We start from the raw sequence: 19,438 nt of genomic DNA on the forward strand, positions 1-19,438 counted from the left end.
TTTTGCTTCCCTTTTCAAACCATGTTGCTTTTCAAATTAATAGGAATATTGCTGTAAGACTAAGACGTGACGGGGTGTTTATTAGCGCTGCGCCCTGGGTGGCTGTGTGTGCGGCCTTATGATTAAGGCTGCAGTCAAGGCCTGGCTCAGTCCCAGCAGGACACATCTTAACACGTTTTATGGTTAGAAAGGGGAATTACCAAGGTTCCGCAAACTTTAAAAACTTGTGCAAGACCTTCACTGTGGTTAAAAATGTATATATAATTGCTTTAAAACGTAGAAGAACCATCTAACATGCAATGTTCACAACCTTGAATCATTCTAAATCCTTAGAAACCTGAAACAACAAACTCAGTGTTTTCTTTTTTTTTTTTTTTTGTAGAGACAGAGTTTCACTTTATTGCCCTCCGTAGAGTGCCGTGGCGTCACACAGCTCACAGCAACCTCCAACTCCTGGGCTTAGGCGATTCTCCTGCCTCAGCCTCCTGAGTAGCTGGGACTACAGGCGCCCGCCACAACGCCCGGCTATTTTTTTGTTGCAGTTTGGCCGGGGCTGAGTTTGAACCCGCCACCCTCGGCATATGGGGCCGGCGCCCTACTCACTGAGCCACAGGCGCCGCCCAACTCAGTGTTTTCTAAAATGCAGAAACTGCAAAGCACTGTGTAACTTTAACCAATTATTTTTCCTAAGTGTTCTAGGAACATTATTTTATCCATTTGCTAACACCACCCAAAAAAAAAAAAGAAAGAAAGAAAGAAAGACACAAACATTGAGATGGAAACCAAGCTCTTCTGGTAACTAGTTCTAACACCAAAGGGAAAAGAAAGAGGAAAAAGAGAAAGGGGGACTCAGAGAGTCCCTGAGAGAAGAAAACCCCCGGATGCTGAGTATTAGGGTGTTCTCACTCTGACGGAGCAACCAGAAAACAAAGACTGACTTTCTAAATGGACTAGTATTAGAAACCAGTGTATTATATGCAGATTTTTCATTTCTTAGAAGACAGAACTACACTTGTAAAGCTACTTTATATAGAATTTAGGTCGACATTATGTGTAGCAAAATGGAAAATACTAAAATAATATGCCACTAGGATTCTATGATAGGAGCAGTTTAAGGCTCATCTACCTATAAAGACAAAGACATGTTAGTTTTCTAAAATACGCCTCTCCTATGCACTAAAGGGCAGACTAGAAACTATGAACACCGAGACAATGAGTTTAGGGCAGATTACAAAAGGTAATCATCTCCCCATCCCTGCAGGAAAATAGCACAGAGACGTCAAAAGCAGACACTGGCCCTGAGCACAAGACACTGTTCACACATGCTGAATAAAGATTTATTTTTGGCACCCAAAATCAAATGTGTTTTTAAAAATATTATTTTCTTAATATTTTTCTGTAGGCAAAATTATCAAAGAAGAGAAGCATAAAATGATCTTAGGAAAGAAGAATACCACAGGAAGAAAGCTGTCAAGTTCTGCGTTTCAACTCCACAAAGGAATTTTTACTAGAGGGTTACAGCCTTTCAAAGCTCTTGTCATGCAGGATATGAAATTCTAATCTAGTGGCATGGCCAGTGAGGCTCAGACTTAATCAAATGCGCTAACAAGCTGAAACAGGAGGGGGCTCAGACCCGTACGTCGCCAAATGGATCCTCACTTGCAAATGGTGACGATCACTTGCTTTTGAAGCCAGGAAAACTCCAAGGTGAGAGATGGAGACGCGGTGGGCACCCGACAGGACAGAGTTTACTAGATGAAAAGTTACATCACCCTAACTCACTCACCTCAGTCGGCCCTGTCTTCAGGGAACGGCTGCATTTTATATAAAGCCTATTTATAAACCACTGCAAGTGATATTGCATTCATCTTGCACTGTGACATCATTTCCTCATCAATAATTTAAGCACAAGAAATGGATTAAAGGGATGACTCTTGACGGGACTTCTCACACATGGAAAAACAGAAACCAGCTCAGGGCTCCAAAGTGTTAATTCAGTCCTCTTACCTTGCTCTTTGATCTGACGAATCTGCTTCACAGTTTCTTTTAAGATTGCACATTTGTCAGGTTTAAAGTTAAAGTTGTCTATATCGTTAAAATTTGCAAAAATCAGCTCTGCAAGTTCTTCTATATATTTATTTTCCTGTTCACGATTACGTTTTTCAGTGTTCCTTTTGGGGCTAAAAAGAAGAAACACATTTTTATGATATATTTGAAAATGAGCTATTATGAACAAGATAAACATAGTAGATAAGTTTAATAGAAAGCAAACCAAAGTTAGCTATATAAACACAGAAAAAAATAACAATTTTTCCCAAAACAGTCCATGCTTTGTAGAAACCAAACTTAGCCTGGTTTGTGAAATACGTATCTAGTTGTGTGACTTAGTGTCCCCCACCCCCAACTGCTTCACAATGACACAGAGAGGGGTGGCCGCGCTCACAGCTGTGTCTAATGTGATGCTCGACACAAGTGGGCAATGAATTTACTGTCAAAGAAGTAAAGGAATGTTTTAAAAAGGTAAGGATGTTAATATTTATAAAAATTTATAAACTTACTTATGACTAGAAAAAGAAGTTAACTTAGTTAAGATTTTTTTTTTTTTTTTTTTTTTAATTTGGCCGGGGCTGGGTTTGAACCCGCCACCTCTGGCATATGGGACCGGCACCCTACCCGCTGAGCCACAGGCGCCGCCCTAGTTAAGATTTTTTATGAAACATAAAAAATAATAAAAACAGCTAGGTGTGGTAGTATGCGCCTGTCATCCCAGCTACTTGGGAGGCTGAGGCAGAAGGGTTGCTTGATCCCAGGAGTCTGAGGTTGCAGTGAGCTAATTATTGTGCCATTGCACTCCAGCCTAGGTGACAGGTGAAAACCTCTCTTTAAAAATGGTAAGAATAAAAGCAAATCTTCGTAATTTTATATACAATAGAACCTCTCTATTAGTTGACCGCCCAAGGGACTGTAACAAACTGGTCAACATATAGAGGTGGTTAACATAAAGAGCTAGGCTGACTGTGATACCGATATGTGAATGTGGTGCGTGGCCAGTCTATAAAAAGCAGGTCAACGTAAGAAGCAGGTGGTCAACATAGGGAGGTGGCCAACTATGGAGGTTCTACTGTACTTCTTTAGAATGTTAGTGGTTAAACCCAACAGCCTTTCAGATGATGCCCAAAGTCACAATACAGATAGAAACAAAAGCGAAACTGGACCAGGGCAGTTGTTAACTATCCAGGCTGAATGACACGCAAAATATAAACTCATGGTCCAATTTCAACTAAAGTTTTTAAAAGTTTTTAAAAGTTGATAGAAAGGAAAAATAAAAAACTGGAAAAACCTCATTTGAATTTGACAAAACAGTAAACTCAAAAGTTCCTTTGATAATAACAGCATGTAATTATTTTTTCAAGTGCCGCAGAAGACACACTAAATGACATTCAAAAGCAATATAAGGAGGAAAGCGAATTGTTTAATGCAGTACCTTTCTGTAGTTTTATACATAATTATCTGTATATAATAGTAACTCTAAAGTTCCCATTCTGAGCCCTTCACCTTCACTCCCCTCACCCACCCCCTAGACTACACAAGTTAATAAATAAATGACAAATAGGTTAAGAAAGGGAAGCTGTGTTCTAAAAGCCCTTGGGCGTCCCAGGGGGAGGGTTGGAGACTCAGCTACCGCTCTGTGGCACAAGCCCAGGGAGGGAGGAAACAGCCCCACCCTCCGGAGCAGTTTCCATTTTATCCAATGGCTCCCCAGGTAGGGCCACTGAGGATTCCAGGCTGTATGACAGAAGTATCAGGGAACCTGGAGGAGCCGGGGGCTGCGATGTGGAGAGTGGAGGTTTAAAATGGCTTGATGTTTTTGCTTGGCAACCAAAAGGGGAAAAGGGAATATAAAATATTGGCATTTTGCCCTTTCTCCCTCTGCCTCTCTTGATGACTTTTCCTAGCCCTTTTCTCTACTATTACCCCATTTGATGTTTTTACTTGCCTATTACATAGAATTTGTTGTTTTAATTTAACTTTTAAAATCATTTGTATGATTTAGGATGTCAAAAAGTAAAGACTTTTCAATCTTTGCTCCCTATTTGTCTAATTGTTATTCACCAAATTGGGTAACAAATATTAGTGTTTCTTGATTATCCTAAAACAATACGAATTCATATACTTTTTTCTTTTCCTTGTTTAAGCAAATGGTAGTACTCCACAAACATTCTTTAAACCTTGCTATTTTTCTGTGACCATATTCCTTTTTTTTTGTTTTTTGAGACAAGAGTCTCACTCTGTTGCCTTCGGTAGAGTGCCGTGGTGTCACAGCTCACAGCAACCTCAAACTCTTGGGCTTAAGCAATTCTCTTTCCTCAGTCTCCCAATGCCTGGCTATTTTTTATTTTTTTTTTTGGTTGCAGTTGTCATCATTGTTTAGCTGGCGTGGGCTGGGTTAAACCCGCCAGCCCGGATGTATGTGGCCAGCACCTTAGCCATTGAGCTCTAGGCACTGAGCCTTGTTCATATTCTTAAGAGATTTTTTTTCATATTAACCCATAAAGAATATCTTTATAGTTGTATGGTGTTCCAGGTTATAGACGCACCAGAGTTGTTTAGTTTCCTACGAACATTTAGGTTTCTGTTTTTCCTAAACAAAAAATTATAACAATTATAAACAATGCAGTAAGAGAGTAAACTCATATATACATCATTTTGTATATGTGAAAATATATCATAGGAAAGAAAACTACTAGAAGAGGAATAACTAGTTCAAATAGAATATGCAGCTGGGCGTAGTGGCTCACACCTGTAATCTCAGCATTCTGGGAAGCTGAGGTGGGCGGATCGCCTGAACTCACAGTTTGAGGTCAATTTGAGCAAGATCAAGTCTCTAAAAATAGCTGGGTGTTATGGCGGGCACCTGTAGTCCCAGCTACTTGGGAGGCTGAGGCAAGAGAATCACTTGAGCCCAGGAGTTTGAGTATGACACCACGGTATTCTACCAAGGGTGACAAAGAGAGATGCTGTCTCCAAAAGAAAAAAAAAAAAGCATTTATAATTTTTTTTGTTTTGTTTTGTGGTAGAGACAGAGCCTCATTGTACCGCCCTCGGGTAGAGTGCCGTGGCGTAACACGGCTCACAGCAACCTCTAACTCTTGGGCTTACATGATTCTCTTGCCTCAGCCTCCCGAGCAGCTGGGACTACAGGCGTGCACCACAACACCCGGCTATTTTTCTGTTGCAGTTTGGCCGGGGCTGGGTCCGAACCCGCCACCCTCGGCATTTGGGGCCAGCGCCCTACTCACTGAGCCACAGGCGCCGCGCAGCATTTATAATTTTGATGCTGCCAAGTTATCCTGCATAGAGGCTATAACACTTTACACTTCCATTGACAATTTGTAAGTTGGAAATTTGCTTTAAAATTATTTGTTTCATTCACTAAACCAGATCCACAATTTTTGGCACTCACCTCACAAGCAAGTGGATTTAAATTTCGTGCCGTTAAAAAATAAAACAAACAAACAAAAACAGAATAAAATTATTAGCAAATCCTTTTTCTATAGGACCTTTTTTTTCCTTTTAAAAGGACCTTCTTATGTTACAACATTCCGTGATCTAACAGAAAAGAAAATGTGAAAAATTCAAAGATTACTGAACAAACTGTTAAGGTCAAATACACGAGGGGCATCAGAACTATACAGCTCTCCTCTTGTAAAGAAGAATCAAAACTGTAATGATTAGCACACCCCAAATGTAAACTAATACGTGTTTAAAGATGTGACTTGTTAGGGAGGAAAACCAAACATGATTGTGAAAAAGTAAAATCCAAGCAAAAACAACCAAGAATCACGCCTCTGTCTCTAATAGACGACACTGATTCTGTCTCTCGGCAAGAATCTAACCTGGGTCCAAGCTGGTCAGGACATTCCTTGCGCTTTCTTGTCTCTGCCCTGCATGGGTCAGAGGTATTTTCTCCCATCCCACTCATCTTGAACACATATCAGCAACTAAAACAGAAAAAAGGGAGGGGAAAGAAAGTGGAAAAAGCTGATGATAAATTATCTGATCATTTTACCAACAATAAAAGAGGTTTCACTCGAATCAGAAATTTGGCATCAGTAATTAACACGCTGTTTTATGTGCACATATAATTTCTAAAGAAAAAGCTGTCTTTTTTGTTTTTAAACTTTCCTTAAAGGTTAAGCAAACATAAAGGTTAACACTTAAGAAACAAACAAGCCTACCTCATTAGGCCCAAACTCTAAACAGGAATTGTATTTCAACAGCACCAGAGTTTGGACTGCCAGCCGCCAGTCTCAAGAGTGATCCTGCACCCTGTGGAAACTACAGGTGTTGCAAGGGGCTCCTCCCAGTCCTCACTGGGGTTGGCCAATCTGAAGCCCAGTGCTGCAATAGCTCACCCATGACAGACAGCCGGAGAAGAGGCAGTGCTGTGACACTGAATTGAAGGTTACCAAATTTAGCCAAGTAGATCGGACACCCTTGTTACAGCCCCAAGCTGTGGCACCAAGCCTCCTCACCAGTTCCCCTCAAATGAGGGAACTTCCTGCCTGGGCAGTCTCCCTCGCCTGGGCTCATAGCACCCTCTCCCCTGCACGCTCCACCTTGCACACTGCAGGTGGCTTCCTCTCTCACATCCTGCCACACCCCCCCCCCCACTCCAACTTTTCTTCCCTCAGTTTGTTTTAGCTATTCTCACTGAAGGTCTTAAGATGTAGCCAAAAAAATCCATAGAACTTTACAGCTCCTGAGAGGGAGGGCCACATCAGCAGCTGCTTGCTGAATTTCTTTCAGTAAGAAAATAGAGGGGCATGTAAGAGGGTCAGAGTGCTCACACTGGCCATCACTAACACAATCAAAATAATATTTAAGGGTGGCGCCTGTGGCTCAGTGGGTAGGGCGCCGGCCCCATATACTGAGGGTGGCGGGTTCAAACTCGGCCCCAGCCAAACTGCAACAAAAAATAGCTGGGCGTTGTGGTGGGCGCCTGTAGTCCCAGCTACTCAGGAGGCTGAGGCAAGAGAATTGCCTACGCCCAAGAGCTGGAGGTTGCTGTGAGCTGTGACATCACAGCACTCTACTGAGGGTGACAAAGTGAAACTCTGTCTCTAACAACAACAACAACAAAAAACCATAATAATAATATTTAAGTAAGCGAGAACAAGAGAGTGATGGAGGTTTGAGTTCTAGAAGAACTAAACAGACTAGGACTCAAGGTGCTTAATAACTGCTGAGCAAACAAACAATAACAAAAAAAAAAAACAATGCAGCCTGACAAGTTCAAGTCAGCATTTAAGTCTTCCCTAGAGCTCCAACTCTATGCTATTTCCCCTTCCTTTGGCCTTCAGGTTTCTAAATCATCTTCATCCTCCTTTTTGTATTGGCTTTTCTTCCTTTCTGGATTAAAAAAAATTAAAGGGAAGGTCAAGTCAATAAAAAGGAAGAAGTTAAGCAAGATGCCGGAGGACACAGCTTCATCAGGAGCACAGAGAGGAGGAAGAGGGGCTAACGAAACAGCGGCTAGGACTGATCTTGTACCATGGCCACACTCCCAACCCCAAACTTCTTCCCTGAGTGCCACCTGGCTGCTCAGTCTCACTCCTATCCTCTCTTCTGGTCACTATGTGGATTCAAAGGGCAGGTAGTTAATTTTTTTTTCAAGAGTCATATGTAAGTAAAATGAAGAAATACTGTGTCAGGGCGATGAAGGCTGCACCAACTGTACATTCAATTCAAGAGGTCACAAGAGGGGGGTTCTGAGAACATCCTGCTGGTGGGAGCAATGTTAACAAAGTCCCAAGGTCCTGTACTGCGGTTACAATTCTGGCCTGATAATAAGTATCATCTACATTTGGTTACTATTCATTTAGCATACTAAGTACCAAAAATTTCAGATTGAAGGACAAGTCTAAGAGAGGCCAAGGGCAAGTATCCATGTCCCAGTTCCTCCTCTTGGTTACCCCTTGGACCTTAAGCTCCTTGAGCCTCATGCCTGAATTTCCACTTTTGTAAAACTGGGGTAACTGTTGGCATCTACAGCACTTTAGATTAGTAAACAGATTGGTAGATGGCAGAACTTGGATTCCCACACAGGCTGACAGAGCTCCCACTCTTCAGCACAACGTCCCAGCGAGGCCCCGCAGCTAACCACACAGGCTCAGGGCAGAGGAGGTAAGAACCAAGATCTGGACGGCATGGGCGTCCTGCTTGCTCCTTTCTGTCACCTGAACATCTTCCTTTCACTGAACCAAGACTGCTGGCCAGTAATAGATGGGGCTCAGGGTCATGAGGAGCGCCAGGACAACGTTGCTCTTAAGAAGAAAACAGAGTGAGAAGGGAGATAAATCTGTATATAGGAAAGACTCCAACGTGCACAAACAGGTGCTGAATTACATGACTGGTGAAAATATTACAGGACTGTTTTACTTAAAGTTACGTAAGTCCAGTTTGGGCATTTGACATTTTGCTGGCTGGGATGGAGGAAAGCGTATGATTTTAAATGCCGAGGAGGGATGCTGGGTCTATAGGGGTATGGAGGTGTGGAGGCTAAAACAAAAACCCCCGAACACCAGAACCCTTCTCAGGCAACACATCCATTTCCAGTACTTCTCTCTGAACTAGAGTTCCCAGGGTTTCACACATGAACATGCAACAAAAATATTATGTATCCAATCTAAGCAAGCTTTAAGTAAATTTTTATCATTAAAACAGAACCACCAACATACAGCAGAATGCGCTATCTACATGCATATTATGTATAGGTGATAAGTTCTGCTGATATAAATGGCTATTTCCCCTCTCCCCAGGGTATCGTGATGTATATTAAAAAGTATAATATGATACCACCAGAATGACCAGAAACCTTTTCAATGGACAAAATAAGCAACTGTTTTACTTAAAGTTACGTTAAGTCCAGTTTGGGGATTTGACATTAGCATTTGCACCACCTACCTTTAAATGTCCCAGAATATATATACTAATAACCTGAACTTTGCATGAGGGGACAGCACTGACACATTTCAGCCTGGGGACCAGAGTGAGCTGAGGAGTGGAGCTCAGCCAACACTTTCTGGCCTAACACTAGCAAAACCATTTGAACAGAGTATTTATATTTTGCTTGCACCGACTCAGGGCTAGCTTACAAATCACTCCATTTGTAGATTTAAAACAACATTAATTTCCCTGTGAGGTAAGTTATTCAAGCTCCAAGTTTTCCCTTTTATTTATGTAACATTACCTTGAACACTTTTCCTCAAAATCTATAATTTTCAGCTTTATGAACACGATGTCTTCCTTATTTTTGCCTGTGTATGTGTGTCTACCCCGTATGTCCCCCTTTCCAGGCAATTTCTCTGAGCCAGGTGTCCCCAGTACATGTTTCCAACCAACATTTACATCTCCAAAGGGGAAAGCGGGGAGGAGTTCAGAAGCCCAGGCCCAGTAAAGGAAGGGTGGACACCCCCTGGCAGGCAGGACGCCCAGCCCAGCACCATCAGGAGGGTCCTATCCACCTGGGAAGCTCTGCAAGTGCCCACAGCAGGGCTGCCTCATCTGAATCACTGCTAAGTACCCAGAGAAAACAAAAAGAAAACAGTTCTGAGGCAAAGAAGAAAAAAAAAAAAAAGAAAGAAAGCAAGAAAGAAAACTTCAAGTTGGCAGGGGTTGCCAGCCAGCCACAGGCTCCCACGGGTGGTAGCTGCAGTCCTCCAGCAGACTGGTAGGTAGATTGACACCCTGTTTAGTGGTTGCACCAGAGACTGGTTTCATGAAAAACAATTTTTCCACCAGGGGTGGGAGGAAGACGATTTTTATATGACCCTGAAAGCAATTGATTTATTATGGCTTCTGTGCAGTCAAACCTCTCTGCTAATGATAATCTGTAATTGCAGCCGCTCCCCAATGCTCAATCACCCAGCATTAGGTAACTCTCACAGGAGCAGTTTACAGCAGGGCTAGTGCTCCTGCGGATCTGCCACGAGGTGGAGCTCAGGGAGGCGGGTGATGGGGAGCAGCTGTAAATACAGACGAAGCTTCACTGGCTCCCCACCCGCTGTGTGCCCCAGCCCTGATGGGCTACTGACCAACTGGTCCCTGTCCATGGGCCGGGTTGAGGACCACAGATGAGTTCATTTATCCCCCCACTCAAAATACTAGGCAAAGCAAAAGTAACACAAATTAAAACCATAGACATAGAAGTTATAAAATGGCATACTTGTGGTATAGATTTACTCACAGAAAAATATCTAAAGTAAAATGAGCCTATGTCTTAATGTACTTTTGTAGAACAAAGGTAAAAATTAATTTCCAGGGTGGGAGATGGAAAATACTGAAGGGCAACACAGGTTTGAAAATTTCATTTGGTAACCAGCTTTTGGATTAATAGCTTCTTAAAATTTCTGCGTGTTGGCTCAACATCTGTAGCTCAGTGGCTAGGGGCACCAGCCACATACACTGGAGCTGGTGGGTTCGAACCCAGCCTGGGCCTGCTAAACAATGACAACTACACCCCCCACCACCACCAAAAAAAAAAAGCTACGCTTTGTGTCGGGCACCTGTAGTCCCAGCTACTTGGGAGGCTGAGGCAAGACAATTGCTTAAGCCCAAGAGTTTGAGGTTGCCATGAGCTGTGATGCTACAGCACTGTACCGAGGGCGACATAGTTAGACTCTGTCTCAAAAAAAAAAAAAAAAATTTTTTTTTTCCTGCATGTTTCCAACATTGACATGAAATTAAAAAATTCTTGAGCATCTCACTCTCAATTATGAAACTGTTCAACATAAATCACAAAAACTGAAAATGACACGTGTAAACTCTCAGGCTGTATTTGATGGTAATTACAGTCATTGAGAATAAACCAGTTTCTACCAGATGCTGGGGGTTGTGAAAGGACAAGACTGAAAATAAAGTTTCAATCTGTCCATTCTTGTTATCTATAAAAACACAATAGCTTTGCTTTCCCTGTGATGGCACATCCTCCCTCACATCTTTTGATAACAATGAAGAGTTACAACCACAAGGATCAGTACATCTTATTTCTAAAAAGTAACAATATTCTGGGAGAGGTGAATAATAACCAGTTAAATCCTTGGCATAATGACAGCAAAAGTAAAATGTTAAACCTCAGCACAATTTAAAAATGTGCTCTTTCATGGAATTCATAAATATAAAGTAACAGAGATTGGTGCTCCAAAAACAGCCTCATAACATTACAGCTAGTTTATCATCCAGAATTCATATGTTCATATTTATTTTCCAGAATAGGAATCTGAACTCTAGACAGATTAGGGGAACCATCCCAAGTCACTCATTTAAGAAAGGGCAGGGAGGGCTGGGATTACAACTAGATCTCTGTTGCCTATAGCCAGTCCAATGATAATATGCATTTTATCCTTTATCATTATAGGCCATCTTCCAAACAAGGCCTGTAAAACTGTCAGAGGTATTACATGCTGAACAAATTCAGTTAAAGAATACATAAGGATAGAGCTGCTGAACTCCAAACATAATAATGTGATCAAACATTAGATCTCTATTGCTAGCTCCAAGAAATACTTTTAAAGTAGGCCCAATCTGAAATTCCTTACTTTTAGAAGATATTTACAACAAAATTCTAAGCTAGAAATAACATACAAAGAGCTGCTGAAACAACTTCTCTTAGCAAAGTCTACAGGAGGAAGACCTATTTGCCTGATAGTCATCTAGCTCCTGGTAAGAGACCACAAAGACTTTTCCAGCTTCCAAGGCTTCCAGGTTCCTTCTCAGCTCTCTTTACAAGAGACACATGAAATTGTTGAGTAATATGTCACCTGATTCTTCACAAACTTTTTAAGACCAAGAAATATTCAAGCAATATTATATTCACTTAAATACTTTTCCATTTCTATTCTACTAAACTAAGAAAGGTTATCTTTGAGAGACCACCATTGTTCAGAAACTCACCTCAACAGCTGAAGGCTTCATTCACTGGATCTGTTTCTTTATCACAAATGAAAAATGAAATTTGCTCTTTGTGAACTGGCAACAGTTTCTCCCTCAAAGTATACCATGTTCCAGGACAGACCTTTCTTACACAAAAGCAAAATTTCTGAGCCTGAGTATGATAAGTCTAAGAAAACATAGTATCTAGTGCTTAAAATAACAAAGTGTGCTTTTTGGATGGAAAGGCCTGAGAAAGGTAGAAAAGAGAGTGGAGCAAACCTTGGAAGTCGGTAAGATGATCCAGAAGGAAAGACCCCCAACTGCTGAAGGAGGGGAAATACCGCTCTCCAGATAGTGTTAATTGGTCAAAATTACCCAAAACAAACATTATTTTGGCAAGACCTCAACTTTTGAAACAGTTAAATAAATATTCTATGCAGAAAATATACAGACCATGCAAGGATATCTTATTGATCATACAGAGAATCTCACATATACGAATAAAACAGAAGTAGTTTATTCAATGCAGAAATGAAAGCACACAGAAAATCAAACTTGTCTTCCCACTGGCAAACAAGGAATGCACTGAACACAGTGATAGACAGTACCATACAATATTTCTAAAAATTTTAGCTAGCAAAATTGTATACTTCCCCTAAAGTGCCATTACTCTTTTTATTGGATCCTGAGAACACTTTTAATTCATCTTTATCTAACACTACAGTCCTGCTTAGTTTTCACACAATAAAATATTAATATGCCTCACATATTGAAGTCTGTATCTGCAGACTAAGACTTACAAAACTGCATGTTAATACATAAAGTGACGAAAGTTACAAAGTTTTACAAAGACTCCCTTAGAATAAATCCAGAATAAAAGACATCTTATTTAGAAACAAATCCTCAGTTCAACTTTACTAGTTTAGAGCAAGTTGCTATATATTTGGGTGACTTTTAAAAATAACTGCAGTAAGACAGAAACTACTACCATTAGGAAATGACTACTAAAACACTAGTCCTTTATGGCCGGGTACAGGATTAAAGAAAACATCATCATCTAAAACCACAACTGTTCTCCAAGTAAAACAGCTTTTGCACCTACCTGCTCTGACGCTGTACCTTAGTCCAGGGAACAGTAGTAACAGTGTCTAAACAAATGTTTAAGCTAGAAATCCCTTCCTTCTCGATATGCTTTGCTCTTGGATTTACTTTTGTATAATGGCCTCAAAGTGGTATATTAGACAGTAACTAGAAGACATATTCCATTTTCTGACTGAAAGCCAATAATACTCATGAATTTTTTAGCTGAAAGACACTTCAAGATGCCATTGGGAAGACTGTAATAAACACATTAGGCTGCAAACGGGCAGCAGCAGCTCTTTAACACATGCTGCAATAATCAAATAAATGGCTGGATTCATGCTCGCTGGTTACACAAATATTTTGCTGTAATATGTCCATCATCTACATCTCTTTTAAAGAAGGACGAAACCGTCTCTTACAGTGTTGGTTTAGCAAAATGCAATGCAGAGTATATAAGTAACACGGCGCTGTTCTAAACCGTCATTACCAATGGGGGGACATGCCTAGTCTGACACACCAGTGGCAAAACGACGGTTTCTACCTTCTGGATTCTCATAGGCTGAGGTGCCTAACACAGCCACGTCATTGGGCTGCTTATATATCCAACGACGTCAGCCAGCGCTAACATGGCCAGGAATAGCAAGACGGGGTTTTAATAAGACCTCAGATGATGAAAACATTGCGGGAAGAAGCTGCATTCCTTGCACAATGTGAGCATTTTCTGCACCACCCCCCTTCATGCAGGGAATAGTCAGTCACTTTTTAATATCCTGAAAGGCAGTTTTCACCGAAGGCTCAGCATTCTAAAAAGAAGTCATCAAACCAGAACTACAATGTAGTGCTTGTGTTCGAGTTTCGTAACTTGTCCAGATCAAAATTGTATTATTTTCTGAAACCCAGTTTAATTCTTTATGAGATAAAAAACAATTTCCTAAATTTATCAGAGAATTGTAATTGGCACAGGCAAGACCTTTTCCGCACCTATACACAGGTGTTTTTATTATCTGAATTATAAAAAGATTTTTAACTAAATAAATGCGAGTACTCTCCCAAAGTACTTGGTTTTTGGCTGTTTTTTAGCTGACGTTTATTAAGGACTTATTATGAGTGAGGCCTTTGTACATATTTTGATAACGTGTGTATGTATCTTACAGATGACCTAATCTCTCCGACCTGTTTTTGTGAGTAATTTGCCCTAAGTCACACAGCTAATAAGTGTAACTGTAACTACTGTTTACTGAGTGCTCAGTATCTTGGTAGGTGTTCCCTACGTACTTTACATGTATGAACTCCTTTATTTCCTCTTAACAGCCTGTGATTATCACCATCTTAGGGATGAAGAAACTAACGTACAGAAGAGACAACATAACCTGAACAATGTCACCCAGGAAGGTTTACAGCTCACACGTGAATCCAAACAGTGTCCCAACTAATAACCATGATAATGTGGGCATTAGATGTTCCTAGACTTTAATACCGAGGTTGAACGGAGAAACAATAAACTTGTATATGTGATAAACGGTAATATATCTGAATTTAACACAGTAAACAGTGACTACTATTTGAAACTTCCTTTTACTAAAAATGTAGCAACATTATTTTGAAATGCAAGACACTTCAGCTAGAATGTACACACTTTAGAATTAGTCGCCCGTTCATTCCATAAATACTGTCCCAGGCACTCTGGAGAGAGTAGTGACGGAACAGTAACAGTCCCTCTCCTCCCGAAGCTCACATTCTAGTGCAGAAAGGAAATCACACCTCAGTGAATGCACAATTACCCCTTGAAAATGGAGAAAATATTATTGTTATTACTGAATTTATGATGAACGTATTAAAAAAGAGAACAGCTGGAAATTCTGTCTGGCATACTAAGGATGCCCAGTTTCACTCAAAACAGTAAAAAAAAATCTTTCCTATACTTCAGAAGTCATAATTAGTTAAACACTCAGTTATAAAGGTAATTGAAGAAAATGATACATACTACCCTAATAATTTCATTTTAAGTTTAAACATAAATGTAAATGAGTGTCACAGTGCCTTTCTTACATAAATCATACCTATACTTATAATGTATTATCTGCTATTTTAAATTTTTATTTATTTAAAATGGACCTAGAATTTATATACATTCATATTTCTTAAAAGAGCTTATAAGGTACCGATTTTTTATTATTTTTGCCAGCCTGTAACAGATGTGTTGCATATACCCATTTGGCAGCAATTTTGTCCATCTGACTTTTAAGTCTTAGTTTTCATAGAGACAAATGTATCATTTCAAACTCATACCTCATCAGTTACATAATACATAATTAAATGATGCAATTACAATAACAACTACAACTGACATAAACTTGGAAACAAGAATCTGGCTCTTGGTAGGCGTGGATGTCACTGGTGAGTGCAGAGGAGTGGGGCGCACTGGAGTTGCCCACCAGCCCGGGGTGCTCAGCGTTACAGCATCAGGCCCCGTGTACAGAGAGGAATGCAGACCGTGGAGTTGGGCTAGCCTACCGGGTCAGTGGCGGTTGATTAAGAAAGTCAGAATTAACACAAAGCTAAACTGAGGGCAGAGGTCATTCAACCATTCAACAAATATCACTCAATACCTATTACTTGTTAAGTATAGTTGTAGGTACTAGGGAATATAGCAATGAACAAAAGAGACCAAGTTGGTGACTCTCATAGGAAGGGGGAAGTAACAGTAGTGAAACGAACAAAATATTCACTGTATCAGATGGTGCTGAGAGGAATAAAGAAAGAGAACGTAATACCAGCCTGAGCACGAGGGAGACCCCCATCTCTAAAAATAACCTAGTGTTGTGGTGGGCGCCTGTAGTCCCAGCTACTCAGGAGGTTGAGGCAAGAGAAATCACTCAAGCACAAGAATTTGAGGTTGCTGGGAGCTATAATGCTATGGCACTCTACCCAGGGAAACAAAGTGAGACTGCCTTTAAAAAAAAAAAAAAGATTATAATAGAGCATAACAGATGATGCGAGGGGTGCTATTTTATATAGATAGGTCAGGAAAGTCTTCTCTGATGAGTGACATCAAAGCAGAAATCTTTTTATAAGAGTTCTAAGATTCAAAATAGAATTTCCTTATTATGCAATTGTTAGAGCAAAACATGAAAAGCTGTACAGTGTTGTGGCTACAGGTACATTCTCTGGTGTCAACTCCCATTTGAAATCCCCAGAACACCACATATATGCGTTATGTGACCTGGGGCAAGTTATTTAATTAACCTCTTTGAACCTCCAATTCTGCACCTGTAAAACTAGTGAAAAAGTGGCACGTACCTTTATACTTATAGGCTTAAGTACGAAATGTTAAGGGCGTGCAAGAGTGACTGGTCCACGCTCAGGGTTTATTTAATAAATGTTAAGATATTATATGAGATTAATAGCTAACACGTAAATGTTTATAAAATAAGCTGAGGGTGAAATTGGAGAAGAAATTTAATTGGAAAAAATACAAGTTATCAAAGTATTAGCAGCAAATTTATTTTGATAGGCACTATGGATGTCATTTAGTTTTCATATTTTCCAAATTTCCTTTCATTCAGACATCAGACCTTTGTTGAGTTTACAATAAGACAAAAGAAAAAAAAAAAAAAAAAGGAGGGAGGGAAGAAAAGAATAAAACATGGTTATGTTACTAAGAAAAACAAAACCCCAAATAAACCAAACAGGAATTCTTATAAATAACCAGCTCTTAGGAATGTAAGTTATAAATGTGTAAGTTGTAAAGACAAATATTTTCAGGAATAACACTGCATAAACCCAGGTAAAGCCATGCTATAGACACAAAAACTGTCTAAACAGAATGAGATGAGAAATCAGCTCTCATTGTACTGGTGAGTACTAGCAATGAAATTTAAAGTATAAATTATTTCCCTTGGTTTGCCAAAGGAAATTGTTATATTTCTATAACAATTCCAAACTTCTAAAACTATAACTATACTTATAACTGTACTATAACATATTTCTTCAAACTTTCCTCAAGTTCTCCATAAGAAAGATGGAGTTATAGTTAGTCTATTTACTACAGCCTGAGTGCTTTAACTTTGTGGACTGTCTCAAGTTTTCTCTCTTACTAATGTGACTCAAATTTTAGAGCAAGGAAAGTAACTAAATGATAAGAACTACTAAAATTGTTCTTCTTCCTTAGGGGAAAAAAAAAACAACTTACGGATTCATTCCTCTGGTTCAAATGGTATCGCCTTTAGGGTTTCATAGATTCCTCTAGGAAAAATTAAACGTTCCCTCCTACTTGTTCCAAGCCTATGGAACATTAAAATTAAAATAACACTTCCTTCTAGGTCTAGGCATCTCCTGCCTCTTCCCAGGAGAGGGCCTGAGCCACTGATTCTGTGGCACCCACACTCCCTCCCGCTAACCCTCAGCCCAGGCAGGCCCACACTGCTGCCTCCACTCCAGCCTCTTGGTGTCAAACTCCTTCCTTCTCCGCACACTTAACTCCACTTTCTTGGTAGTCCTTTATCTCCAATCACATGGGAAAACAAAGTAGAGGCCAGACTTTTAAGCATGCTGTAGGGAAAAGTGCAGGACCCAAATTATAGGCTTGTGGTTCAAGAAGAAATAAGAGATAGCATTACAGCCCCCTTTGGCAATTTAAATTATGTTTCTTTACTATGGTAAAATCTGTAGGAGAAATGTTTTTCTGAAATACTCTGTCTCTGTTCTCTACCACACTTCTGCAGAAGTGGAAAATAACAAGGAGGAAAAACCTGGTTTGGGAGGACCTCGGACTCTTTTTTTTTTACCAGACACATACCTACAGAATGATTTACCGAGAAGTGCTAGACTATAGAAAGTTAATTACAAGAATTCATTATTTGAATGGAGTTTTAAAGTTCCCTTGGCACCAGAAAGTGTGAGTCAAAACACTTAACCATTTCTTCTCTCTCCAATGCTGAATTTTGGTAAACATTAAAACTGACAATACTGTACGTTTACGACAGACTTCTACCCTGTTTCCCCGAAAATAAGACAGTGTCTTATTTAGTTCAACATTTTAGACAGTGGGCAACACAACACTTTTTAGACAGTGTCTTATTTTAAGGTGTGCTCCCAAAGATGTGCTAGGTCTTATTTTCAGGTGACGTCTTATCGTTCCTGTAAGTAGGTCTTATTTTCAGAGGATGTCTTATTTTCGGGGAAACGGAGTATTTTAGCTTTCAAACCTAGAACACACAACCAGCTCTCAGCAGAAGTATGATCATATAGCTATCGTTGGGACTACATGGTGGAGCCCAATCCACTGACCTCAGTGTCGAGAGGCCAGGAAGAGCCTTCACGCCAGCCTTGTGAAGGGCATAGAGAAGCTCCTGGCAAGCTGCAAATGGAGGTTTTCTCCCTTTTATACCTCCAGATGGAGAATTACTGTACTTCGTGGAACTAAATTTATCATCAGATTCAAGAATAGTAGCTTCTGAGAGCCTGGCGTCTCAGCTACTAGGGAGGCTGAGGTGCGAGGACCTCTTGAGGCCAGGAGTTAGAGGCTGCAGCGTACTGTGATGGCTCCTGGGAGCAGCCACTGCACTCCAGTCTGGGCAACACACAGCAAGACCCTGTCTCTAAAAACAAAGCAACACAACAACAATAAGAAAGAATGGTAGTCTCTTAATTATTGCTTGGATAGTTAACAAAAATTTAAACCCAAATGAGCCTGAGGCATGTTACAAATAATAGTCAACAAAACAAGGCATTACAAAGATTAAAACAAACTCCTACTTTATGTGATCTTTACCTTTAAAAAAAATACTTCTAAGCTGTTTTTACACTGAGAAAATAAAGAACGATTATTTGTAAAAGCTACACTTAGGGAAAAAGATCTGTAAGATTGCTGCAGCACCTTATTTAGCCACATTCGGCAAGTCATAAACATGCAATGAAACTTAAAAGGAAATTAAGATAATTGCTTGACACCTCAGAGAGAGCTAGCTATACATACTATTATATTCCTTCTGTCTGGTACTGAAATCAAAGGGATAATAATTCATTAACCTGAAATCCAAACCCTGGGTGCAGCTAGGATAGAATGATGTGGAGAAAACTAAACCAGGTCTCAGAGACACCACCACACGGTGTGTCTGTGCTCGCAAGTGCAGACACAGGATTCTTTAAGTTCAGGGTTTTTTCCAAGACAGTGTTTCAGAACCCAGAGCAGTGACTATTACTTAGGGCAAAACCGCATTTGGAGAATTAAATTTTATATAAGGTTAAGTTTCTAATTAATACAGGTCTCCTCCTGGCATTAAAAATGTAGCCTAAATTATAGGCTTTTTAACTTAAAAACCTATTTGCGTTTATTTCCTTCTGATGTTCAGTTCAACTATACTGATAATTAGTGAGTAGCTGCTCAGGGCAAATTACTATCCTCTTTGGACACTATAAT

At 40.1% G+C, this 19,438-nt stretch overlaps 1 protein-coding gene across 6 annotated transcripts in view; it reads right to left on the bottom strand.

The window, feature by feature from the left end:
• Window positions 1-19,438, bottom strand: part of NCOA2 (nuclear receptor coactivator 2) — a 322,367-nt gene that overhangs the window by 109,898 nt on the left and 193,031 nt on the right. For all 6 annotated transcript variants that reach the window (XM_053558597.1, XM_053558592.1, XM_053558593.1 and 3 more), the window contains exons 3-4: window positions 5,898-6,002; window positions 2,008-2,180 (exon numbers count right to left, since the gene is read on the bottom strand). In XM_053558597.1, coding sequence (XP_053414572.1) covers window positions 2,008-2,180; window positions 5,898-5,983 — 259 coding nt within the window. In that variant the 5' untranslated portion in view covers window positions 5,984-6,002. The remainder of the gene's footprint in view (window positions 1-2,007; window positions 2,181-5,897; window positions 6,003-19,438) is intronic.

This window comes from Nycticebus coucang, chromosome 13 (genome assembly GCF_027406575.1).
Source record: "Nycticebus coucang isolate mNycCou1 chromosome 13, mNycCou1.pri, whole genome shotgun sequence".
NCBI lineage: Eukaryota > Metazoa > Chordata > Mammalia > Primates > Lorisidae > Nycticebus > Nycticebus coucang.